Raw genomic sequence first — 27,657 nt, 5'->3', positions numbered from 1 at the left:
CCACTAATTTAAGGTTGTGGTTTTCACCAAAAGTCATTGCGACCTACTAAAGAGTCAGTGGAGCATGGATTCAACATCTGGTCAGAAATCAAATTTCACTTGAAAGCCTGTAGACATGTGAGGCGGGGTGTCTGCTGTGACCTACAAAAAGTCAACGGGGAAAGGGATCAAGCTCGCCATCAAAACGTCAGTTTGATTTGAACACTCTTGCAGAAAAATATTTCCACTCGTCGTGCACTTTTTTTCTGCACAGTCTTCCGGCCAGTGACTAGTAAATGTGTCACTCACAGACTTAAAAAAAAAAAAGAGTATCAGTAAAGATGTTTATTCAGGAGAATTGTCTTATATTCAGTAGCACATCATTTCTCCATAGATTGAGATTGATTGAGAGTTTTTAATACTGACTAAATACTCATTAGTTTTTGGTTTTAGTGTGTTCTTTCTTTTTGGTGTATGTGATCCATACACTGACACCTGGTGATGTCCCTTGCATTCCAGCTGTGTCTTTCCCTCTTTAATTTAAATTATGCAGCTTTTTGTTGAAATGTGTTTTTTGCCAATTTAAAAATCCATATTTGCATCAAAGTCTCACTTCAATCATGTTTTGATCTTTTTAAGTAATCCTTTAATTCATTTTTTTTGCAGTTTTTAGTCAAAAAAAGAACAAAAAACTGTTTTTGTCTACAACATAGTTTGTGCAGAGTGGCAATAGTTCATTAGAACGTACGCCTGCCTCCATTTCCCATCATCCCTTTGTTTTCACTCTCTAAGGCTAGCTTACAGCCACTCACAATCCTTTTTCACTCTCTTGTGCTAGAGAAGATGTATGTGGGTCTAAACATGCAACTGCATCAGAGCAGAACTTAATAGGGAGCTTGTGGCTCCAACATCACACGTATAAGCTTTTCCAATAAAACATGTCTTTGATCCTGATTCACAAAAATGTGAAAAAAGAAATGCTCAGAAAAGCAACGTTTGGCTTAATTATCTTTATATATGCCCCCCACTGTTATAAAAATGTTACAAAAACATGTTAAAAACACAATTTTCATTGGAGTGGGTCTTTAAAGTCTCTGTTCCGGTGTTTGAAAGCTGCTTAAGGACAAAGTTTATGCTTTAAATTATGTCCAACAACAGAATAAATTACTTTCCTGCACGGAAACAATTTCAGTTTTCAATCAAGTTTTTTCTTCATATTAATATTCTGACGTTAGTGCTCAGGAACTGAGTCTGCTGATCAGCCCACCTGTAGGTGGTGGTTAGTCAGCAGGTAGCCCATGTTCCACACGCTCCTCAGCATCCACAGACTGAAGAGGCAGTGTCTCCACTCCAGCCAGTCAAGGACACAGCTTGCAGCCTTCTGATCACCACTTGAAAAGGGGTTTCAGCTCGTCAGCCTTGAGGGACAGGTGTAAATGTAGCTCCAGCCTTGACACTCGCGCGAGCCGGCCCTGCTGCTCTTCATTTATTTATCACCCTTTGCCGCGTTTCTCCTCCTCTCCATCTTCCGTCTCATCCCTTGCAGAGCTGGCATCATTATTCACGCTTGCTCATTTTCACCCCACTCGTTCAGGAAGAGACGTGAATAAAAGTGACAGCGGGGGCTGCTGAAATGACAGAATCAGCCTGTCTGCAGGGTCACTTGTCACCCTCCCCTCTCATCTGTGACATGTCTTGCCCCCTACTCTGCTTTGCATGTCTGCTTTACTTGCAGCTGCTGCCACAAAACACCTCATTGGGGTCCTTGTTTCAATATGTGATTTTGATAATGAGAATATTTTTATCCGTTTCCTCCTGCAGGGCAGACAGATTTAAGAATTCTGCTACAAAACAAATATTTTCCATTTGAACATTTCAAGTCATTCCACACTGTAAAACAGCACTCTAGATTACACCAAAGCAAATGTTCATGCATTATAAAATAGATGAAATCTAACACTGTCTATAATTCATTGCGCTTTGCTGTTTCACGTAGACCGGCGTGTTTAGTTAACTTAAGAAAAAAAAAGGATCAAATGGATTCTGATGCGAGTTAAAAACAGACATGAAGCAGGTCTCTGTTTTCAGTGCGACAGGCGCTCCACCACCTCTTGATGTGTACGCTTCATCACATGCCAAATAAAAGCTTTGCATCCACCTCAGAGCCCACATCCTCCTGACTCCGCAGCAAAGACAAAGCTCTGCTGTTTGATTGAAAGACGTGAATGCACATGAACTGTTTTTGTCTGCTCTCATTTCAGATGTTTGTTTGTATGCAGTCAACATGGTTTGTCCTCCCAGCACTTGTTGCTGCATGGAAACTGTGGTGACAGAATAGTTTTCTGTATCAATGAGGGTTTCCTGTTGTAATGCATGAAACCACAGCACAGGACATTGTCATCACCAGCAGACTTCTGTATTTTACTGTTGATTTTTTAATTATTATTATTTTAGGACTAATATATTTAAGTCATGCAACTGTCAGCCACTGATGCAATTGTTTGCATAATTAAAGTTGTGGCTAAGAATCAGTGCTGAAAGTGGTTTTGTTAATAGTAGGTGTGTGTATTGGCAAGAACCTGACAGCACAATACGCGTCTCAAGGTATGATGCAAATCACGATGTATCCCTAGACTGTACCAGAACAAGCACAAAAATAATTACTGAATTTTATATATATATGTATAAAATTTTAGTTCAAAGTGAAAACGATGGGGTTCACAGATTCCTGTAGAGCCTGCACAACTTGAGACGAAGGGATTCTTGCTCGCCGTATATTGTGCAGCATTTGGTGGATGTCGTTCCTGATTGTAAATAAGTAGCGTCAGGGTGGCATCGGCCAACAGGAGGTGCCACATAAACAATCAGAAGCAGCAGCAGTCTCTGTGTGTTGTCATGTCTCAAATAGAGGCTGATCCATGACTGCAGCAGGGCGGGGGGGGGAGGCTTTTCCTCACCCGGCTGCACTGTGCCCGTCTTATCTCCGGCTCTGTCTTTAGCTGATGGATAACAGCACTTAGGTGGGGGGTGGATGTGGAAGATGAAGAACAGGGCAGAGTTGATGGCCCCTAGTGGTGAAACGCAGGCATCCCTAACAAAAAAAGAAAAACATTCAGTGTCCTTCTCCGATGATTGTGTTCAATCTCTGGACTAAAAGCATTTGTTTCTGTTTTCTTTGAGTGGGGGGCCTAAATAGCTGGCAAGATGGGTGGATACTTAGGGTTCCTGTAACCTTTTGCGTCATTCTGCACAAGCGAAGGCCGTGTTTGTGACTTTGTTTTCAAAGGTCATGTTGTGAGTGCTTGCTGTCACGTCCGGTAAATGTGAAAATAACCTCTGTAGGTGGTTATTGAAAGGTAGAATTTTATTAAAGGTGCTGAAGAAAACACGCACTACAACTTCAAGCATGATGCAAATCTTTTTAAAGCCTGTCTCCAATTATCTTAGGTGTTTTAAAAGTGTTCCCAGTGGTCTTTAAATTGTGATTGTCATTTTTGCCAAAATAAAATAAATAAATACATAAATAAATTGTTTTTTTATTATAGTTTCTTCAGAGCATCAGTAGTTTATTAAAAATTTGCCTCAGAATTGTGGGCAGGACCGTTGGCACAAGGTAAACCCCTCCTCTCCATCGGAGTAGGGAGCTTGTGGCCCTCATAGAATATTTACTACATCACAAATAACATTTTTTTTTTAGACTTCATTTTTTTCGTGTGCTCTTGATTCATGACAATTTTAATGAAGAAATATCATATTTTTTAGATTATAAGTCTCTCAGGAGTAAAAGTCGCACTAGCAAAAAAAATGTAATAAAGAAGCAAAAAAAAAAAATCATAAATAAGTCGCAATTTTTGGAAAAAAATGTAGCAAAATAGAGGGACAAGAACAGACATTTCATCTTGAAAACAAATCAAAATATTGATTGAATAACAAAGATTTATTTCACTTCTGTAACATATTGATGCTTATTTAGCTTCATGAAACATTGGAGGAATCTAGAGTTTTTACAGCTTCATATCATTTAGATAATCGTTGCCTGACGAACATGCTAACAAGTCAACTAAATTCTACTATCCCTTGTGCTATCCCAGGCATGTTTAAATTAAAGTGGGGTCATCTGGACCCCACAAGACAGCGCGCTGACCTTTGTTTCCAATTATTTTTTATCTTCACTGGTGTCGGTGGCAGACATAAAATCCTGTCCACCTCTGTCATGGGAGGGATCACCATCAATATAAGGGTCGGGTCACCTGGACCCCATAACATGGCACAAGGGTTAAATCACTTGAGATCACTAAATCTGTTCAATTCTTTGTCCTTTCTGTCACTTTAGAACAATTCCACCAAGCCCAGCATAGGACTGAGCAGCGCTGCTTAGCTAGCGCCCTCTAGCGGTTGATGCTATTTATTTTATAATACATTTTACAGAAGTATAAGATTTAATTTGAGTTATTTCCCTACCCCTACATTTAGCCCCCCAAACAGAGATTTATAGAAACATTTTGTCTTCAAATCTAGACGTTACTCCCACTCAATGACATCACCAATAGTCGCCGGTCAGCTAGCATTAGCGCGGAGCTTCCAGCACTCAAATTTACATAACAGCATCGGTTTTAAAACTTTAAAACAGTCATGCTACAACAAAAAGTCACTACTTCCATTTAGATGTAAACTTCTGTGCGTCAGAGAACATCCACATGAAGAAAAGCGCCTGTGCTCGATTTGAAACACTCTTGCAGCCGAGGGCTCTACCTCTCCCTGTCGAGAGGTTTAGTCCTTAAAAAAAACTATCTCAGATGACCCTACCCCTCCAAATGCGCCTACAATTGGAGGGGAAGCCATAGGGGAAGAATACGGATTTGACGTAAGTCACATCCCTGGCCAAACTATGCAAAGACTGAGACTTATACTCCGAAAAATAGGTTACTGAGAAATTAAATATTTCGTTTTTTTATATATATATTATCAGAAAGCTTATGCAAGAACGCGTTGAAAACACAGAAGAGTTTTATTTGGAGTCAGTCTTAAATCTGCTCTAATAGAATAAGATTTGGATAGCCATGTGTTATATTTGTGTGGTTTTACTCCTTTTTTGTACACTTATTGTTGTTCATTCATACATTACAGTAGGTGTTTTTTTCATGTACTTTTGCAGAATGTTTCTCTGAAGCTTCAGAGTTTGTACACTTGTTGCAGGAAAGGTCAGCTCTGAACAACAAGTCAAGCATATTTACTTGATATTCATTAAAGTGGATCAGCTTGCGGTTGGGCAGTCTTGCGTCAATGTTTTCACGGAATGACATTTCCCGACAATTGCGTTTCTTGTTTGAGCCTGCCCTCTGTTTGTCCCCATGATACCATCTTTGTGCTTATGTCTACATTATCTTAACCAGTTTTACAACTCCTAACAATCAGCTTTCAGGCAGGATGTGCGCACACACAACAATGGCTCATTGAAACTTTTTTTTTCTTTTCCCTGCTTCCCCTCCGGCTATTTTATGTCCCCTCTCAAGTCTCACAATGGTGCACTGTTGGTCTCCAAAGGCGAAACTTTGGGAGGGTGAAAAGCGCCACCTCTCTGGAACACACTCGGAGAGAGAAGCCTGTTGTTTCTGCACAGCGGATGGCCATTTGGTAGCACTTCCACCCAGTTATCCCCCTCCCTTTCCTCTCCCCCCACCTCTTGCTCGCTCTGGCTCCCTCAACCCCTCCTCTGCCGGAGCGTTGCTTAGCAACTAAGGGCTGGAGCAATCGTAGCAGGGGCAGAGCGATTCAGGGAGCAGATTGGCGGATGATTTATTAGCTGGGCTGGAGAGCAGTGAGCCCAGGCAGCTGAAATGGAGCCTTAAACTGGAGCTGACATGCAGAGCGGGAGGGGGGAAAAACTGTAGGGAGGAGGGAGCGGCAGCATGCATGCAGCTCCTCTGTGCAGATCACACACAGGCTGAGTAAACAGTACAGTTGGGCCGACATAATAAGGACAAGCTTGATGGAAAGGTCGCATTTTATCTGACCTAGCAGCAAATGGAAATGAAAGAAATAAATCCTTAAATATGTGCAAACCCTCCTGATTCCGCTGATTTTTATCGGATTTTCTCAAACAAGCCCAGCCATATCGATCCAGCAGCTTTTTAAAGCAGGAAATGTAATCAGATTTGCTGAATGAGTTTAGACTTTTGAGTTGAAAGTGATTGGAGATGAGGGTCAGGTTGGGGGGAGCGTTTGTTTTACAGACTGCTCCATCTACTGGCTAATCAACCGCTTTGCTATCAGTGTGATGAAGGCAGTTTAAAGACCCACTCAGATTAAAACGACGTTTTCTTGTTTTTAGCATGTTTCTGTAGCATTTTTCTGATAATGGAAGACACATAAAGAAAATGAATCTTAAAATTGCATTTCTCAGTATTATTCAAATTGTTGTGAATTAGGAGCTGATACAAAGATTTGGATAAAGCCACAAGCTTCCAGCTGTATTATGATGCATCACCTTGGAGAATAAATAGATCCATGTACATCTTCGTTTTCTTCATCCAAGCTGTCTTAAAACTGTATGGCTGGAAAGATCTGATATTGCTCATTTCTGTTGCACCGTGGGGGGCTGTAAGCTAGCGTGAGAGTATAAATAAAAGGGATGATGGGAAATTGGGGCAGGCTTACTCCAACTACAGCTTAGAGGTGAATTTCTAATGAACTACTACCACTCTGCTGGATCAATGTCTTAGAAATTGATACGGTTTTTACATTTTGGCTAATTTTTCATCATAATTAAGACCACTGAGAAGGCTTTTACAATAGATCAAAAGATAATCAGAGTTGGACTTTAATTTCAGCTTTTTGAGACTGCCAAGAAAAGCTTTATATGCTAGTCATTTTTTTAATATTTATTTACATTTTTATGTTTACACGCTGAATCTAGCAGATATACAGCTTGTTTGTGTGGTTTGTTTAAATATAGTTTTGTAATCATTTTGGGTGGACCGATCCTCTCCTGGCTTGTAATTTTCCTCCCTTTGATTTAGATGTGTTGAGCTTCTGTGAATTTAGTTTATGCTCTTAACCAAATCTTGGAGTGTAAATAATATGTGGTTACATAACCCACTGTACACTGGCGAAGGATCCATGTCTGGTTTTCTGTCTCGCTTGTCTCGCTGCACCATGTCCAAGACCTGTTTCCACACAAATTGTCCGCCTGCTTCCCCTCTCGGGCTGCCAGCTAGTTTAGCCTTTGTGCGTGCTCACCCCGAGCTGTGGAAGTGTCTGAAAGACCGCTTTAGTTTCACTCTTCGGGAGACGGATACATTTGATGTATTTTTAGCATCAAACTGTGGCTGGTGTTTTCTGTGTGGGGGTGGAGATAGGGGCTGCTCATTCAGTGTTGCAGGAAACCAGAACAGGCTGTGCCTAACAACCACCATGAAGCACAACACTCCACGTCAGGTTTTCCAGCCTGCTGCAAACCAGAGGCTCTCTTGCAGAAAGATCACATGTAAAGCCTTCCCCTTTGTAGTGGAAGAGCAGAGAGTGACAAGCTATTTCTTTCTTTTTCAGAAAAAAAAAACAACCGCTGGGTTGTCGGAGACATTGTGGATTTATCCCTAGATATTTTTTTACCGCCTTTACCTGTGGCTTGCATTAGAGGCGCTTGTGGCTCTCCCTCTGGACTTTTTTCCTGCTTTTGGGTAGTCTATTTGGTAGAAACGGCTGGCTGAGATCACTGAGGAACGGCGCTCGCCTCTGGAGCAAAAAAAGTAAATCTGTTGGTTGTCTGCTTCACTGATTATGAATGTTTTCAGATGTGGCTTTTTATGGCTCGCAGTCCGTGGCTTTTAAAGGAAAAGGAATGCATTGAGGCTCGTCAGGTTTTTAGTCCTGCTTTTACGTCTTTTGGATGTTTTATTTTTTTTCCTTTTGACGTAAGACGGCATGTTGAGTTCTAGTGTCAGATTGAAGATGTCATATGACAGGAATCATTACCATCTTTTAGTTTGAAGTCCTGACAGGCTGCGTGCAGTTTTTGAGATGACCAAAACCTGAACGGAGAGAAGTGAGAAGTCGTCCAGAATGTCGGCTGAGACGTTTTTTCACCTCTCAACTCTCAAGTTTGGGTTTTGACATTGAGATTTCCCCCGTGAGATTAGGAGCACGCTCGACATGTCTACTGTTGCGTGTGTTTTTAGATCAGACTGCGTTTGTCTGACTGTATTTTCACAGCACCTGAAAAGAGCGCCTTAATCTCAGCGTCTTTCCCTGCCTTGCTTGTCATTTCCTCTCTGGTTTTGCCTTGACATGGCTGTTTTTGCACGCCGTTTAAACGGCAGCAAAACGCACATTAAACCTCTTTAACCACTGAAGGGCAACACTTTTTTTTATTTTTTTATTTCTGTTTGTTAGTGGTAACTTTATTGAGCCACAGTAGAGCAAACTTCACACACTAACTTCTTCCTCTTGTTTTGTCTTTCTCTGAAAATTTGCAGAAGCGCTTCATTAAAGGGTTGAGGCAGTTTGGAAAAAACTTTTTCAGGATCCGGAAAGAGCTGCTGCCCAACAAAGAAACGGTAAGTCCTTTTCTTTTTTCCCTCTTTTGAATGCAAAGCTGAACTTTTTCTTTTATTCACTTTTGTGAAAATCCAAAAATGAAAAGAAATGACTGTAAGTGACTGGAATTTCTAAATCTAATATTCAGTCTTTGACATGAAGTACACAAACTTTTCCAGAGCTAAAGTTAACTTCTACTCTAATAACAAGCCACAAACGAGTAGTGCAGTTGTGATTCAAAGTAGAGTGGGCTTTGTGGTTACTACAGTTTTTTATCAACAATAATGAGTACATGCAGTCTTCCTACAGTACAGTTAACTAGAACACACGTGCTTAAATTCTAAAAAAAATAATTTATTTAAAATATAAAATCTAAATTTAGTTGATTCCTAAAAAATAAATTACTGAAATTTTAAATTATGTGATCCACTCTCTTTTTACAGCTCAGATTGTTGCACACATATGTTGCAGCTCATTCATTAGACACATATATTCAGCCTCTGTCACAATCAGGAAGCTTTATTTATGTACTCAAAGAGTGGGTGACAGTTTTGTCTCATTTTAGTAGGAGAGTGTGCCCACATTAATATGGTTCAAATCCCTGCCTCCTAGTGATTCACTGAGAAGCCCTCTGAATGGAAACTTGATGTCAATCATTTTTAATGATTTCATATGGCCTTATAATGCTCTTAATTTAACCCTATTTGTCATTAAAAGGCTCAAGTGTTTTTAAAATATCTTAGACACCTCTGACCTGGCTGTTTACATTATTTACAGATAAGTGGTCATTTAGTAAATTGTTGTGCTCCTGCTGCAATAATGTCAGCACAGTGTGGATGGAAAATCAGAAGAGTTACTTATCTGCTTCGTTTCCCCGTGTGCTGCGATGTGCTTCGAACGCATCACTTCCTTTGCGTTTGTGTTCCTAGAAACTCTTTTGAATGGTAGAATTCACGTAGGAAATGCTGATTCTGTGCAGAATTTCCGTCAGTGGTGTTTTAACTGCCGTTGAAATGTCGGACCAGTGCAGATGATTGACTATAAAGGAAGAATTAATGTCACTCAGTCCTGAGGGGGAATGTCTTTGGCAGGAGTGGTTACAGACCGCAAAGCAAGGGAGACAAAAATCTCTTTTTTTCACTGCAAATGCAAAATAAACTGAAATAGTGAGCAGTAGATCAACTTGGAGAAAAGCAGTAACTTGAACGCTCACTTTCTTTCTGACCTTAGCCAGTAAAAAAAAATAAAAATGTAGAAATGTATTTTACTCTTAACTTGTACGTTTCCAGATCACATTTTTGGAATATGCTTAGATATAAGTGAGAAATGAAAACTGATAGTTTTCCCCTTTCCACTCCACATATTTTCATGTTCCTCAAATATTCATGCTTTCCCTCAAAGCTCTGGTTGAAGCTGATATTCAGAGTTCAGTGTCTGCCCCTCACTCTTCCTCCCTGGAGCTCATATTAGCCGCCCTGCCCCTGAAGCGTCAGCGCGGCTTGAGCAGCCAGTGCCAAGGGTAAGCACCCAGCACTGTGTAAACACACCAGGCCCGACTAGCAGTCAGGAATGCCTTACATAAAGTCACATAAAGGGCCTGGAGGGGGAAGTGGGTGTGTTGTCTGACCGTCTGACTGTAGAAGGCTTTTCTGCCACCATTTCCTTCACTTCCAGAGAGGACGTCACGGAACACGGGCCAGCCGCTTTGGCCGCTTGAAGGACTAAATATGCTGAAAAAGCCGATCGCAGATATCTCTGTGCATTATATTTGTCCTGGAGGGGTTTTCAGAAACATGTTGTGTTAGGAGGCATCAACAGGCTGTATTTGCACAACTGATTTGTGTCGGCCACAGCTTTGTTTGCTCCTCAACTGTACACAGAAATGGCTGTAAATATTACATTTTTGACAGTATGATGACCTTCAGCAAAAGAAAAAATGCAGTGGTTTCCCACCATTGTGCTGTAGTGTTTACAGTTAAAGAACCAAAAGCTCATTCGGATCGTTTATTCTAAAACATCCATAAAAGTAGCTGTAAAATTCATCTAATTTAACCAAAAAAAAATGTTTATTCTTTTTTTAAGATGGATTCAAAAAGTTCAGACTTATAGTTTAATAACTTATGGTTAAGAAATATTTTAGTCTCAACTGGTAGTTTAATAGTAATCAGCTACAAACGCCAAAACTACAAGTTTAGTCCAAGTTTACTCTTCACTTTCTGTTCACATAAGCACAACACAAGCAGCAACAAAATGCTGGAGGGACAGAACATGCGCCGAGCTCAAAACATTTGACACAGCTGTGAAAAACACTAAAGTGCTGTCAGACCAGAGAAACCACAGAAAGTTGGTGTTCCTCCGATTACCTGTCCTCGTTAGGAGGAAGTTCAGACATGTCAGTTAGGTAATTAGCCGTATGATTTGCCTCGACAGCATGTCTGTTTTTATTTCACCTCCTCCTGCTGCCACTCCTTCAAACAAACCTCTCTGGTCTCATGACCTTCAGGTTTGAGCGGTGTCTGTCTGGGTTTTACAGAACCTGAAACACACACCTGACTCCTTCATTGGGGGTTTTCACCTCATTCAGACAGAAATGCTCAAATCGCAGCACCAGGCGTGGGAGGGACGGTACACCTCTGTGCCACGCACAACCTGAAGGGATCCTGCACTAGTTGATGGGCCATAAAGATCACAAACTGTGGTGAAGTCACTAATGACAAGAGTGTTTCCCCAAAAATGCTTTTCATGTATTTATCTACTTATAGTTTTTAAAATAGCAGGAAAAAGCATTTACAGCTCTGAAGCAGAAAAATCCATATTACAAAGTAAAGCAATTTCAGGGACTGCTTGTTTTTCCTCCTTTGCTTTTCCCGTATCTGCAGGCGTTCTGTTTTTATTCTCAGGCTTAAGACATTCTCAATCAGTTTAATGGCATCACCTTCCATCCAGATACGTGTGCAGGGCAAACAAGATGTACAAAACATTCAATTGAGTCATTTGTTTAGTACTTTCAGTTCCTGCTTTTTAAAAAAAAGGGAGAACAACAATCAAAGCTGCTCTGAGTAAATGAAGCCTCTGTGATGTTTTATAGCTCTTAACATAATTTAACAAGCACTCAGTTTGGCTTTACTCATCTTCTGGGATGAGCATTGGTGATTTAAGATGTTAAACACTTATTGTTTATTTGATTAACAGTCATCATCTAATTTTTACACAATTGTATTTTTGAATATTTTGGAAATGTATTAGAGGATTAATAAATCATTTGATAGATTAGGAATCTGGATATTTTATTTGTTAAGGTGTGGAATAAAATTTTAATCTCATGCTCGATGGTATTTTGTTATATGCCTGGGAAACAACATGATGAGACACTGTTGTTGCCGACATGTTTGTCCAAGCATCTGTCCAAACTAGATTTGGTGATTTAGTAGTACTTTGTTCCAAATATCACTTCAGATTTTGATCTTGTCTGTTCCAACCCCTATTCGGTAAAGCTACTGTCAGTAAGCGTACGCCCCAGGTACACCCTAACTGATGCCCAGTAGCTAGTGTTAGTCAATGCCATGCTTTGGAGATGCTAGTATGATTTGTTTAAGTTTGTTTCATTTTTTTCCTTAAACATCAATAGCATTTTCCTCATGATGGAGGACATGTATTAAGTAAATTAAGCTCAAAATTACATTTCTTAGTATTTCTTTATTCAAATTGTGGCGAATCAGGAAAAGTATGAAAAAATGCAGTTTAAAAATTTTTTAGCAGCGATGTAGAAGCTACAATCAGCAGCCTACAAGCTCCCTGCTCCACTCCATTCTGATGCATCCACTTGTAGAAATATAGATCCATGTACTTCTTTGTTTTCCTCATTTGAGCTGGTATCAGGCTCCAAACTATACGACTGGATTGCTCCAATATTGCTTGCCATTTTTGTTGCACCCATAATGTTGGGTTTCATCAGCCTTTATTTCACCAGGCAAAACATTAAGAACAATTTCTTATTTACAATGTTGGCCTGAAAATGTTTCGGGTGGGAGGTGCTGATGGATGATAGGAAGTGGGGCGGGCTTACTAAGCTCCGACAAGAATTTCCGATAAACTACTGTCGCTCTGCAGGAACTATGTCCTAGAAAACAACACACTTTTTTATTTTATTTATTATTTTGGCTGAAAACGGCATGATCATAACTAAAAGACAAATTTTTTAGAATGGATCAAAAGATAATCGTCTTTAAGAAAAATCTAATATATTTGTGCACTTTTTTGCCCCAACTCTTAAAAAAAAAAAAAGTTTGGTTTTAGAAAGAAAAAAAAATCTAACTATTTTCTTTAACAAAGTGGAGTAGATGTTATTTGTCAGTCCTGTCAGACAACTCTTCCAGGATCTTTAATTTCCTCTGAAGGCTCATTTATGGCACACCAGTTGGGCCATCTGGTCTCAAAGTACGGCCCCTTTGGTTCTCTCTGGTGTTATCTCCAAGCACTTGTGATTGCAAAGATTTGGCATGGCTCTGGTCATTGACTCAAGGACAGACGTTGACCCCTTGTATTGGCGTTCATATTATCTGTGTCTGGCCATTGACGGTAAAAGAATCAGTGACAATGACAAAACTCCCAACCTACGTGAAGGCCTTGAGAAAACTTCTCATTCTTTCATGTGGAAGAAAGTCAATTGTAGTGCAATGCACTCCATGTAACCATGTTTGCCACATCACGTGAACAAATGTCAAAGTAGATGCAACGCTCTGTCCCGAACTGAAAAGCCAGATTCATTGGGGTTTAGTGTTAGAAGTACTTGGGTTCAAACATTAATTAAGCCAGCTACAAACTACAATGGGACTGGACCTGTTACCAGCAGCTGTCAGAAGGGTGATAGGAGCCTCCATGTTTATGTAAATGATATAACTTGTTTAGGCAGCGAAATTGCTGTTGGCTGATAGAAGCCCAAACAGCGTATTGATGTTCTTTAAGCAATTCACAGGCAGCTTAGCACAGCCAAGTGTGGGCAAAATCTTTTTTTTTTTTCCTGGCTAATAGTTATAGCCGGGAGAGCCAGGGCTCACAGCATAATTGAGTTCTTTGGTAGGCTTCATGTTGTGGTTTTTAGGGACTGGCTTATCAGCAGAACACGCCGGATTGACCCTCCAGCAAAGAGACACTGTTGCCGTCCAATCTGCTTTCACTGGCAAAAACGCTTACAGCAGGAAAACCACGAGTGCTGATTCTTCAGAGTGTGCATCCCTGACCTGTACATGCAGATCTGATTCAGTCATTTTCAGGCAGAAAGGCGCTGCGCAGAGGGAGGGGGCAGCTGTCTATTCAACAGCCTTTCAACTGCACCCTGTTCCCCCAAATGAGATCCTCTTACAATGAAGCACCACCGGGCTACACTTTTCGTTTTATGTTGGATCTGGGTTTTACTGCGTAAAGTTTAGGTCACCTTAAGAGTTTTTGTTTGTTATTAGTTGGGCACAGATGTTAAAACCCTTAAATCTATCCAGTAGTCCTATAGTTTTGGTGTATTTATCATGTTCTTGTGGCATTTTATTGATGCTTGAGGACATATGTAAAGAAATGTTTGCTTGCATTTCTGAGAATTTAAATTGTTATAAATTAGGAGCAGACACAAATAAGGCAGTTGGAAAAAGATAAAATACAGATCATCTTTGATACAATAGATAAAAGATGATTGAAATTGGTAATTAAAAATCTTCTTAGACCCAAATTAATAACACTTGGCGAGGGAACAGTCTTCTGTTTTGTGTTGGATGTATCAGGGTTCCACGTTGTGCGTTAATTTCTGTTAATGTACTCTTCGTCGGAAATTATCCCACTTATACGATAATCACTTAAAAAATTTTTTTACCTATTTTTGTCTCTTTTTTGAGGTTTAGATTGAATTTTTACAAAAGTGGAAAAAAGTGATTGATACGTGGTGCAGTCTGTTGTCACAGTAACACAGCAAAGCGTCACTGAGCCGGTGTAGGACCATAAGTCCTATGTCACATGATGGCCAATCCAGTATTATATAAATAGTGTAATAGTCCGGACCAGTCAAAATCTTTCACATCATCAAGTTGCAAGCCCCCGCACCGATCTGGTAGACCGAACAAATATGGCATGTACCTTGACTTCAGCTGCAAATGAAAGCGATATGAATGCTAATCGTCACGATAGGTTAAATAATGCATCAGTTCAGTGAGAAAGTTCACCTCTTACTGCATGTTTTTGTCCAGAGGATGAAGCAAAAGTTAGTTTTAAAGAAGCACCCAGCAGTCAATCAGAATCAAGTATTCACCCGGACCTAGACCTTGGTTTAAGTTAATTTAAAGTGCAGAAACGCAATGTTTATTTTATGGCTGAATATCGGCATCTTTATTTTCTTGGAGTAAAAAGTCTTTAGAGTTCTGCTTATCTTATCGTTGATGTGTTTTGTGCTCACAAATGAGACTTCTGGGATGTCTGAGTTAACCCTTTATAAATGGAAACATTTCAGACAATAACAATGCGGGATACATTTTCTTTCTGGTCTGTGGTCAAAAGCTGCATGTTGTTGTATAAATTAAACCTCGTCAAACATTGTGATTTATCAAAACCCAAAAGTGTGATTAATCGATAAGTTTTTCAATCGATTGACGGTAGTTTAGTAGTAGTTTTTAGTCTGTTTAGCATGCTCTTATGGTAATTTTCTGATGGTAGAGGACATATATAAGCAAAAGGGGAGGGGGAACAGTCATGCCACAATGAACTACTGCCACTCTGCAGAAACTGTTTTAGAGATTAGAAAACAACACTTTTTTAATGTTATGGAGTGGGTCTTAAAAAAAGAATGTGAGTTCAGTTACCACGGCTTTACTTCCCCCTACGTTTACAGTATTTGATAAAGAGAAAGTCATGAAGTATTTTACCCAATACTCTACACTTCCTGCCATGGGCAAAGAGTAATCATAAGCCAAAGGGTCAAGCGTATATGTCATTAAACTGTGGTTTGATTTAACTCAAAAATACTTCCCCCTTCACCTCCTGTAAATGAGTCAGGAAGTAATCCTCCCTCCTCCATCTACGGACCGTGGAGAAAGCGGGAGGTGCTCAGGTTCATGCTGCAGTAATGAATGTTTACACAACTCGCCACGGCGACACAGAACCACAGCCCCTTTAATGCTGCTTTTCTCCCCCACCGCCCGTTACACTTTAACTTTAAAACCAAGACTTTTTGCTTTTTTTCCAGCAGGTTGTGGTTGTTTACAGTTTTGATGGTCTTATCTGCTCCCTGCTCGTTCCTCCTCCTTCTCCGCTCTCTGCCCTCCCCCTCCTCTGCTCTCCCTTGTTCTCTCCTTCTCCCCCTGCTCTTGCCAGTAACAGCCTTAACCGTTTGGCTTCTTGTCAAAGCAGGGGCCTTTTGTGGCTCTGTCACAAATCTGCCAGGAAAAACAGAAACCATCTGTTCAGGCTTGGGCCTGGGAGAGGGTAAGGGTGTAAATACATGAGTTTAGCCTTGCAGTCAGCTCTGCCCGTGTACACTAGACCACCAAGCTGAGTGGAGGGTGGTGGTTCAGGCCCACTTCCACTCAGCCAGCACTCCCACCAGCGGATTTATGGTTAATCTAATTCAGGCGAACGTTCATCATGAAAATAATCTGATTAATACTTCTTGATCTTTGTTCCAGATTTCAAGAAGTTGTTTCTAGATTTTGAAACGTAAAGTTTTGTCTCCAAGAGATTACAACTGAGTCCATCAAAAACATCTGTACAACATTTACACAAAAGCAAAACACAGGATGCGTGTAAATATGTTCAAATGGGCTCCAACACTTCTTTGGCCCCTTTACCAAAGCAAAAGAAATTGACATAATTACACACAACAATATTCACATCAGTGAAGTGTTTCATGTAGTCTCAACATCTGTGTCACACACGTTGTGTAAAGTCAGTCAGTTGAGGTGGCAAAAACTGGAGTGGAAGAGTAAGCCCTTTGCTTGTCAGATAATCCAGCAGCCTGAAAGCTCCTGCAGATGAAGTCTGAAAAAGACTAATAATGCTGAGCTTATGTTGTCACTATCTCATGTTCTGCAGAGCAGCAGAGTATGCTGCTGCTCTGCGGAGATTCGTTGGAGTCAGAAAATGATGTTGTGAAAGCCGGAGCCAGTCCGCATGTCTTCATCAAGCGCCCATAAAAGTCTCAATAGTTGGTGAAAGTTTTCAAGCGTCAAATCACAGAGCTGTTTGTTTTACTGCCACCAAACTATTTATAAAAAAGGCCGCTTTCATTCCAAACCTCACACAAGCGGTCCGCTCCCTCTTCCAATGGTGGAGTTGAAACAGAAGGTAATGAAAGTTAAAGCGTTGCTGAGGGCACGTGGCAGCATGACAAAGTGACTTTGATGGAGAAAGTACACAGCTGGTGGAAGATTGGAGCCGTGTAGCTTCAGAGGGCCTAAATTTGACAAGCTGAGAGGTAATCTGTCGGTCTCTGTTTGACACAGATTCTTTCCAGCCGTCTCAGCTGCTGTATGTTTGGTTTTTAGCTGCCTTGTTGTGTAACTCATCTACATTTTCACAAACATCTCTTACTCTGTTTTATTCATGACTTATGCCAAGTTGCGGTCACTGTTAGCTTGTCAGTTCCTTTCGCACAATTGCTAAAGCCGCTTTCATTTTATTCTCCTCCATCCGTCGCTGACTGCTACAGCTCATATGGAGACCTGTTAATTTCCATTCAAAAGCCCAAGTTAATGTTTTCATTAACTCCAGTGTAATGTAATGGTACTTGACACAGTGTAAGTGATGGAGAGGCAGGGTGACCTTTCCTTGTGTCTGCCAAGCTGTTGCCAAGGCCATGTAGTTGTCAGCCCACAGCGAGGAGGCAGAGAGGCACTGCTGGGAACAGTCATTAAGCACAGAGCAAAGCCGGCGCTCAGCACCACTCCACACTTTTGATCTGCACATTTCAATTAGATTTCACATCAGGACGCCTGCCTTCCCTCGGTTAGCACCTGCAAGCCTGCCTTTTCTACTGGCCAGGCAGGGTGAAGGAGGCGCACAGGAAGCCGCCGCCACGTACCCCCATCAGAAACAGATACACAAACGGGAGTTTGGAGGGTCCTAGATAATCACTCCTCATCTGCAAACGAGGCGGTCGCTCTGGAGGTCCTGAACCTTATCCTGAAATGCAAAAAGCTTTCACAGAGCTCAGACATCTGCCTGCAGTCTGAGGGTCCGTGTTGTTTTCCCTAATTAGATGAAAGCATGCCGTGTTAGCTTGATTTGCTTTAAGAGTGACTGAAAGGTGACTAACAAAGACCTGATCCATATGGTCAAGCTTTCTTTGTCACTTGTTGTTTCTCTTTTAATGTGAAAAGTACAAAAATGTTGAAACACCTGTAACAGGTTCATGTAAAACACTAAAGGAGTACGTCCATTCGTCTGTCTATTAGGGATGTCCCCATCAGGTTCTTTGGATCTGATTCAGTCATTTGATTTTGAGTATCTGCAAATACAGAGACTTTTGTTACATATTTTAAGAAATAAACAAATTAAATAATAAACAGATCCAGGTTGTCTACAACTTTTATTTTATTAATCGTTTCCTATCATTTAACACTTAACTGTACACTTCTTGTTATGTGCAGACTTCTGTAATGATAAAATATTTGGCACTAATCACAAATAAATGTCCAATCCCTGATCAGGATACGACATCCGATTCCAATTGAGTCTGAAGCTACGTGATCATGCCTGATTTTTGATCACATGATCGGCTCAGGACATCCCTACTGTCTATACCCGTACTGCTTATAGAAGTGAACCATCATAGGATCAGTACCTACTTTTATTGTCGGTACAATCCCAAAGCAGTTGGAAGCCAAAAGATGCTGCTCTTCAAAATAAAATAAAAAGTTGAAGTAGGGCAAAGGCAGTCAGGTGAATTGTTAGTTTGGTTTAGTCGACTTGACTAAGATTATTTTACACTGTTTGGTAACATGAAATAAGTTACTTTAAACATTTTGATTTGTGTTTCTAGAAGCTCTTACAGAGTACATGTTCTTTTTTTAATGCCAAAATTGAATACAGATTTCATTAGTCATTATGGTTGCACTTCCTTTATTGCACTCATTCTTACCCACCTGGTATTCTTTATAAAGCTTTTATTCAAGTATTTAACTCTGGTTTGTACATGTCCGTTTCCCTAAAACCTTTCACTACCTGCTGTTTTCTTTGCCTTATTTTTATAGACGACGTTGGGCACAAGCTGCAAAGCTGTTAATGCATTTTAGAGAGCAATGGACTCACTAATTTATGTCAAGTTTCGTGACTGCAACGGAGAAAGAAAACAATCAATAGCCATTAAACCCTGGGAGCTTTGTAGAACAGCGGTTTAACAGACCTCAGACAGTACATGGCTGCCCTGTGGGCTTTAAAGATTACAGGTGACTTACTGCTCACCAAACAGTCACACCGCATGATTTCATCAATTTGTTATCAAGCAATTCTAGAATAACTAACTAGAAAGGCTTGATGATCACAAGAACCCAAGCCAAAGATGTATAGCATACCTGTGTGTTTTAATTAGAGCTGCGAAGCAGCAGTTAGTATGCACAGGTTGCTTCTGTAAAGTGCTTTCTGATTCTTCATTGAGCGGGTTAATGTTTCAGTTGAATATTGATTTCCTGGCGGCTCTTTGTGCGGCGCATTTATCCGCCTGGCTCGCCGGTAAGTGCGCCCCTCCGAATGTTTGATTAAAGTTCAATTGACTCTTCCAGTGAGCAGGCGAGGAGCCATTTCACTCCCCATTTGTAGCGCCAAAGCTCCGCCTGACATGTTCTTTTGTTCCTATTCAACCTCCTGCCACCCAGGCAGCCACCAGTGCACTGATCCTAATATCCCTACATTCAGTGAGCCTCCGTGCCTAATCCAGGGACATGCAAGGCCGCAGCACAAACACGCTCAGCCAGCTGCAAACCCCGGCACGGACTGACCTGATCCGTGGCCTTTGACTCTCAGAAGCTGTGCTGTGTGCCAAAGTGGCTTCTAAATGCTTTAAAGAGCCACTTTGAATATGTTCTTGTGGCATTTGCCTCATGGTGGAGGACATATGTATAGAAAACTAAGCTTAAAATGACATTCTGAGTATTTATTTAATCAAAGCATTGAGAATCAGGAGCAGGATGCTATAATTTATTTGAGAAAAGCTTAGCCACAAACTCCCTGCTCTGCTCCATTCTGATCCCTCCACTTGTAGAGAAAGAAATAGATCTTTAAACCTTTTCCTTGTCTCGTCCGTGCTGGCGTCTGGCTCAAAACTATATACGGCTGGATAGCTCCGATATTGCTCGCCATTTTTGTTGCACCTGTAATGTTAGGTTGGGTGTTTGAGAGGATGTAAGCTAGCAGGAGTGTAAACAAATGATGATGGGAAGTGAGGGTGACAATTAAAAGTCATAATTAAAAGACAAATGCATTGAAAATAGACCAAAAGATGATCAGAGTGAGACTTCGATGGAGCATATTGAGTCACTGTGTAGATGCTTTCATTTGCTGCCACAGGTAATTGTTACTACAGATACTCATGTTCTGTTTTGATTTTTTGTTTTCAGGGAGAGCTCATCACATTTTACTACTACTGGAAGAAGACTCCGGAGGCAGCCAGTTGTCGAGCCCACCGCAGGCATCGCCGGCAGCCCGTCTTCCGCCGCATTAAGACACGAACTGCTTCAACTCCGGTCAACACCCCCTCACGACCCCCATCCAGCGAGTTCTGTACGTATATGTGACCTTTCCTGTGGCAGCTTAAGTCATGGAATCCATAGATTCTTGCGTCAAAGTCTCATACTTGTTTGTGCTTTGTGCTTCGTCCAGTGGACCTCAGCTCAGCCAGCGAAGATGACTTTGACAGTGAAGACAGCGAGCAGGAGCTGAAAGGCTACGCGTGCCGCCACTGTTTCAGCACCAGTAAGAAAAGCACAGCAGACATCTTTGGTACATCGCATGGGTCCATTGGGCTTATGCCTCCTCTGTCGTTGGGTGTGTGTGATCCAACCCTGTGCGGGGCTGTGTGACAGATGGGCATCAGAGGATGTCGAGACTAATTTGATCAAACCAAATATGAGCCCACGGCCCGTTCACTCTCCTCACCTCATTATCCTTCTCCCTTTGTCGCACAGCTGGTTCCCACTACCCGGCTCCCATCTGATCACACTTTTGTTGTTGCCTCATCCAAGATGGCTAATAACTTAGCTTTGCACTGTTAACCACTAAACAACTCAATATGACATAACTACAAATAGAAATTTAGATTGTAAAAAAGATTGTTTTGATCCTGGATCTTTTTAGATGTTAAAAAGTCTTTGTTTTCTGCGAGTGCCAGCTTTCTTCTTTGTGTTGTTTGTACCTCTCACCTACGAGAGTGTCTTATTTCACAACTGTAAATGGCTTTCCTCACAGCCTCAAAGGACTGGCACCACGGGGGCCGGGAGAACATCTTGCTGTGCACCGACTGCCGCATTCACTTCAAGAAGTACGCGGAGCTGCCCCCCATAGAGAAGCCTGTGGACCCTCCTCCATTTATGTTCAAACCTGTCAAGGAGGAAGAGGATGGACTCAGCGGGAAGCATAGCATGAGGACCAGACGGAACCGAGGCTCGGTGCGTTAAGACTCCTGAACCCCCCTCCCGTTTATCTATTTTCACCTTTAAGATATGGGAGTTTTCCAGGATTAATACACACCTGGACTACTCCCAGTCGTTACAAGACACTCACTCAGCTTTCAACCTTTTAAATGAATGTCCAAACTGTTGCTTAATCCAAAAACAGATGTCAACACTACGAAGTGGTCGCAAGAAGCAACCAGCTAGTCCTGATGGCCGAGCCTCGCCTACCAACGAGGACCTGCGCTCCAGTGGACGGACTTCACCCAGCGCCGCAAGCACCGACAGCACCGACAGCAAGACAGACTCCATGAAGAAGCCAAGCAAAGTAAACACCATCTTTCAAATGTTGTTTTTCTCCATCGTCATATATCTATATGCATTTTAGGCTAACTCTTACAAATCTTATGCATTTGTCCCAGAAAATCAAGGAGGAGGCTCCTTCACCTATGAAAAGCACCAAACGGCAAAGAGAGAAGGGAGCGTCAGACTCCGAGGAGACTGAGAGGGCCACTGCCAAAAAGTCCAAAACACAAGTGAGTCTATGAACTTTCTGTAATTATTCACGGGGGGAAGTTTGGCATTTACAAACCAACAACCAGACAATAGCTTTCTGATCATCGAGTAGATGAGGCTTTTAATTAGTTTTAAATCCCAAACAGGTGAGAACAGGTAGAACACCGTCGCATGAGAAGAGCATTTCTGCACTTCAGACAAACAAGTTTCAAATTTTCTTGATAGAAAGGGACTTTCTGGGGTGTAGTTCAGAAATAGTAAAGCAAAATAGTATAATAATGTCTTATAAACCTATGGAAAGACTAAAAATAACAAATCAATATTTATTTATTTTTGGTGTCCGGTAAGATAGTTGTCAGATGACAATTAAAACTGGACACTTGTCAAACAAACCTCATACAAAGTGTTGCATTAGTATATGCAGTTCACCTTTTGCGTTTTTTGTTTTTTTTTGTGCAATTTAGCATGCTTTTTTATTTGTTTTTCACAATGTACTGTGTTCTGCATCCTGATTGGTTGTTATAGTTTTCAAAAAATCTTCTCAGTACCGTGTCTCGTGTACAAAATTAAATTTGCCACATTTGCATTGCATGCAAATCTTTGTTTTCATTCTATAATACTGGTCTTGTTTTTTAAACTTTGAGAGTTTAAAAACATGTAAAAGAAAGTGTGTAGGGACGTATTTTACATCATTAACAATGCAGCACCCAAAAAACTATTTTCTTCTGAGCTTTTAAAGTTAACTCGACAAGTTATTTTTTTTGTTTGTTTATTTTAGGTACCACCAATTACAGCAGCAAAAGAAAAAAATAAACAAAAATTAAAAAGAAGGAAAAAATTAATAAAACTAAAACATTTTAAGGATGTAAATACTTAACAAAAAGTAGCACGTTTTAAGTTTATTTCATTACGTATTCTTGAGTATTAGTATAACAAGTCTACTATAGACCATGTACTTGTTGTGCCGGTAGTGGACAAACGTAATACTTTTTCAGATTTAAACTAATTCATGGAAATCTTCAGTCAAACTTTTGGATTTAATTTAATCTACTGTTTTAACTGAAACCTAAACCAGAGATCATATCAGTTTCACCTCAAAACCATCACAAAATCAGAAACTGCTTCTTGTGTCAGGACCAAAAAAACGTGCAACAACTTGTTTTGAAGCAATTTTACCACAATAAATGCAACCTACCTTAACTCTTACCCTTGTGTTAGCAGTTTTGTTACTGCTGCGAGACAAAAAAAACACGGGGATCTAGAATACTGACTGTGAAACCAGAGACGACATTAAAAAAACATTTCAGAGAGCGCCACTGCCTCCAAGTTTCAAACAAGTCTGTTTAACAGCTGTGGAGGTTTTAAAACACACCATGTTCTCGTTAGTAATAATCATATTAGAAATCATTTTTGTGGCGTTTCATTCTAATGAATTTAACTTTAGTTAAATCAGTTTTTTAACAACATTTCTCTTGATTTAGTGTCTGAATGTAAAAAATGAGGCGTGTGCATTGTGGTGGCATGTGAAAAATAAATCTGAGAAATGTTGCTCCTGCTGACTCCTCCTCTGCTCCGTCCCACAGGAGCTGAGTCGGCCAGACTCCCCCTCAGAATGCGAGGGCGAGGGGGAGGGAGAGAGCTCTGATGGGCGCAGCATCAACGAGGAGCTCAGTAGCGATCCCAAAGACATTGACCAGGACAACCGGAGCTCCTCCCCCAGCATCCCCAGTCCCCGCGACAACGAGAGCGACTCGGATTCCTCTGCTCAGCAACAGCAGCTCCTGCAGAGCCAGCATCCCGCCGTCATCCAGTGTCAACCAGGCACCTCCACTGCCTCTGCAGCGCCCCCTCCACCTCCAACCTCAAACCCGCTGCTGCCTCCGCAGGTCCCCACTGCAGCTGCTTCCGCCTCACTACCTCCTCAGCCTCTGGCACAGGCTGGCCCCATGTCTCTCATCCAGTCTGGAGCATCGCTTCACCCTCAAAGGCTGCCTTCTCCTCACTCACCTCTGACTCAGGCTCCATCTTCAGGCCCCACAGTCCCACCTCAGTCTCTACCCAGCCCACATCATGGGCCCCTGCCTCCAGTGCCACACCCATTACAGCCTGCCCCCCCACATCTGCCTCACCCTCACTCCATGACCCCTCAGGGATTCCCTGTGGGCCCCTCTCAGGTTCCACCTCCCTCAGTCCCCAGCCAGTCCCAGCAGAGGCCTCACTCGCCTCCTTCTCAAAGCCAGTCATCTTCTCAGAGTGGGGGCCAGCCGCCACGGGAGCAGCCCCTACCTCCTGCAACCATGTCTGTACCTCACATCAAACCCCCTCCCACCACACCCATCCCTCAGATGCCCACCCCACAGTCTCACAAACATCCGCCCCACGTGCCAGCGCCTCCCTTCCTTCCCATGCCTTCAAACCTTCCTCCACCTCCTGCTCTGAAGCCCCTCAGCTCCTTATCCAACCATCATCCTCCATCAGCACACCCGCCCCCGCTGCAGCTCATGCCTCAGGGGCAGCAGCTTCAGCCTCCTCCAGCCCAGCCTCCAGTTCTCACCCAGTCACAGAGCCTTCCACCGTCAGCCAGCCACCAGCCTCCTGCTGCTCCTCCTCTACCGCACACCGTCTCACACCCTACAGCCGGGCCGCCGCAGCCGCCCTTCTCCTCTCATCCTTTCAGTACAGTTCTACCTCCAACCGGCCCCCCTCCATCCTCATCAAACTCTATGCCCAGTCTCCAGCCTCCTCCTCCTTCCTCCTCTTCTATCTCCATGCCTCTCCCCGCCTCCGTCCCGTGTGCTGGTCCCGGACCATCAATCCCACCGGTGAACATCAAGGAGGAGCCCCTGGATGAACCAGAGGAACCAGAGAGCCCCCCACCCCCACAGAGAAGCCCCTCCCCCGAGCCTACAGTGGTCAACACGCCCAGCCATGCCAGCCAATCTGCACGGTACGACTGGTTACTCTGTTCGCCTTTTTCCACATACATAGACGCTCATATTGAAGAATTGGAAATGTTTGAAATTGTCATTAGAACAGACAGTTGGGACCTGCTGAGCCTGGAGCTCCTGGCAGCTCAGAGCCAGTAGAGAGTAATTACAGTGAGATGAAGGACTCATTCAGACTGAATGAAAGTTAAAGCATTTAGTCAGCAGAAGTGAGCACTGAGGGACTTCTTTTCTTAATAACTGACTTTAAGGAGCTATTTCTCAAGTAGAAGAATCTGATGAAATGTGGAGCTGCGTTCACACCGAAAGCAATCCCTGCATCAAATTTGCGTCTGAAACTTGTCCAAACGTGTTCATAAACTAGACGCCTCAGACACGTGTGGGAGGAGATGGACAATAAACAATAAAACTATTAAAAACATTCAACTTTGTTTTAGCATAGTTTCCAACTGGCCTGTAGGAACCAGTTCCTTCAACTTAGAACCATTGACTGTATATCTCATTCCCAATACATGGAAGATACAGATGATGTTTAGAGATCAGATTAATTTATTTCAAAGAGTTCGACAAACATCAGTAATCACATCTCCATATCTGGCTTCATGAGATCATTCAGAGACTCTCCTGCTGCGGTGAGGTTCACCATCTACTGCAGGATCTGCATCTGAATGATGGACGCTTTCAGCGGTACTTCTGTCTCTCTATGACCCAGTTTGACGACTTGCTTTCCCCGTAATAGAAATAAGATTAAAATTACATCGCATTTTTATTGTTATATTGATAGCAACAAATAAAAATATTACAAAATTTAGGAAAAGAACGATAAAATGTCCCTCTATGTTGGTATTGGACGTCACCCAATGATCGCGTCAACAACGTGTCATGTGCCGAGTCCCTGATTGGTTGATGCAATGCGTCTTCTTTGTCAAAGTTTAGATTTTTGAGCTCAAGGCGCTGTCATACCCACATCACAGGGCAGCGCCCCAAAACAAACGCTCATATCGTGTTGATTGCATCTCTACATTGACTTAACAATGAATCGGGATCCCCCTGACACGCAAATCGCAATCAGTGTGAATGCAGCTTTCAACTTCTGGTTTGTGTATGAAAAGTCATTTGTGGCCTTTTTCTGTTTTGCTTTATTTTTTGTTTTTTAACTGATTTTAATGAGACTTTGGTTTACTGCAGGTTCTACAAGCACCTGGACCGGGGTTACAACTCCTGCGCTAGGACGGACTTTTACTTCACTCCACTTGCTTCATCCAAACTGGCCAAAAAGCGGGAAGAGGCGCTAGAGAAAGCCAAGAGGGAAGCGGAGCAGAAGGCTCGGGAGGAGAAGGAGCGAGAAAGGGAGAGGGAAAAGGAGCGGGAAAGAGAGCGGGAGCGTGAGAAGGAGGTGGAGCGTGCCGCGGTGAGTTCTTCCTCCTCCTCGCACGTTCTTCCTCGTCGGAGCTTGTTGTCATCTCTAACTGTGTGTGTCTCACCCCACAGAAAGCCTCCAGCTCGTCTCATGAAAGCAGAATGGGGGAACCTCCTATGGCTGGCCCCGCCCACATGCGACCCCCCTTCGATGGCCCCCCAACTACAATTGCAGCTGTGCCTCCGTACATTGGCCCCGACACCCCTGCCTTACGCACACTCAGCGAGTACGCCAGACCCCACGTCATGTCGCCGAGCAATCGAAACCACCCCTTCTTTGTGTCGCTCAACCCCGCCGACCCGCTGCTGGCCTACCACATGCCAGGCCTGTACAACGCCGACCCCGCCATGCGGGAGCGCGAACTGCGAGAGCGGGAGATGCGTGAGAGGGAAATCCGTGAGCGGGAGCTCAGGGAAAGGATGAAGCCGGGCTTTGAAGTCAAGCCACCAGAGATGGAATCACTCCACCCCTCCACGAATCCCATGGAGCACTTCGTCAGGCACGGCGCCATCACTCTGCCCCCCATGCCCAGCCCTCACCCATTTGCCTCTTTCCACCCGAGCCTGAACCCCTTAGAGCGCGAGCGGCTAGCCCTCGTGGGGCCTCAGCTGCGGCCAGAAATGAGCTACCCCGAGCGGGTGGCCGCTGAGAGACTCCACGCCGAGAGGATGGCCACCGTGGCCAACGACCCCATCGCCCGTCTGCAGATGTTCAACGTCACGCCGCATCACCACCAGCACTCACACATTCACTCCCATCTGCACCTCCACCAGCAAGACCCGCTACACCAAGGTGAATGAAAGCCCTGCTCCTACTTTATTTGATCTAGTTTGAAATCATTTGAGATGCTGAGCTTTTCTCACCATCATGATCGAAATCTGCTGGATGTTGAATTTGTCTTCATTTGTTTAGCTATTTTTCAGTTATGCTAATATGATTTTTCCACAAATAGTCACTGTGTTAATATTTGGAATAGTATGATTGTTAAGTAAAATACTGTGTAGAACAAAATGCTTAAAGACTCACTCCGATAAAAAAAAATCCTGTTTCTAAACAGGATTTTGTGGCATTTTTCTAATCATGGTTGACATATTTATAAATAAAATTAATCTTAATATTGAGTTATTTATTCAAATTGTAGTAAATCAGAAGCAGTCATCGTGAAGCATCCACTTGTAGACTAGAATCATGTACATTTTTGGTTTCTCTCATCTGAGCTGGCATCTGGTTCAAAACTGTACAGCTCCAATATTTCTTCCCACTATTATTAACTGGGTAATGTTGGGTTTGGGTGTGGGGGCCTGTAAGCTAGCAAGAAAGCCTGCAAACAAAGAGATGATGGGAAGTAAGTGCAGGCTTACTCCACACCAAAAGTCCTGCTCACTACTCAAATTTCAGATCAATCACACAGGTTTTCTTGATTTTGGCTAAAAAACGTCATAATTATAATCCAAAGACCACAGGGAACTCCTTTAAAATAGTTTAAAAGACAATCGAAGTGGGTCTTTAAATCATTTTTATTTAATTAATAAAGTATATTTGTGTGCAGTTATTATAAAAAACATGATTGTGATATAAAATGAACTGTTTATATGTGAATTGTATTACTTCTCTCATTCCAGTG

The 27,657-nt window shown here is 42.3% G+C and overlaps 1 protein-coding gene across 8 annotated transcripts in view; it reads left to right on the top strand.

The window, feature by feature from the left end:
- Positions 1-27,657, top strand: part of rerea (arginine-glutamic acid dipeptide (RE) repeats a) — a 144,376-nt gene that overhangs the window by 114,013 nt on the left and 2,706 nt on the right. For all 8 annotated transcript variants that reach the window (XM_024292342.2, XM_024292340.2, XM_024292341.2 and 5 more), the window contains 9 exons: positions 8,454-8,534; positions 20,103-20,265; positions 20,365-20,457; positions 20,950-21,149; positions 21,319-21,480; positions 21,575-21,688; positions 23,252-24,615; positions 25,802-26,024; positions 26,105-26,825. In XM_024292342.2, the coding sequence (XP_024148110.1) occupies positions 8,454-8,534; positions 20,103-20,265; positions 20,365-20,457; positions 20,950-21,149; positions 21,319-21,480; positions 21,575-21,688; positions 23,252-24,615; positions 25,802-26,024; positions 26,105-26,825 (3,121 nt within the window). The remainder of the gene's footprint in view (positions 1-8,453; positions 8,535-20,102; positions 20,266-20,364; positions 20,458-20,949; positions 21,150-21,318; positions 21,481-21,574; positions 21,689-23,251; positions 24,616-25,801; positions 26,025-26,104; positions 26,826-27,657) is intronic.

The sequence above is a fragment of the Oryzias melastigma genome, linkage group LG7 (genome assembly GCF_002922805.2).
Source record: "Oryzias melastigma strain HK-1 linkage group LG7, ASM292280v2, whole genome shotgun sequence".
In the NCBI taxonomy this organism is placed as follows: Eukaryota; Metazoa; Chordata; class Actinopteri; order Beloniformes; family Adrianichthyidae; genus Oryzias; species Oryzias melastigma.
This window is presented reverse-complemented; position numbering and strand designations above follow the sequence as displayed.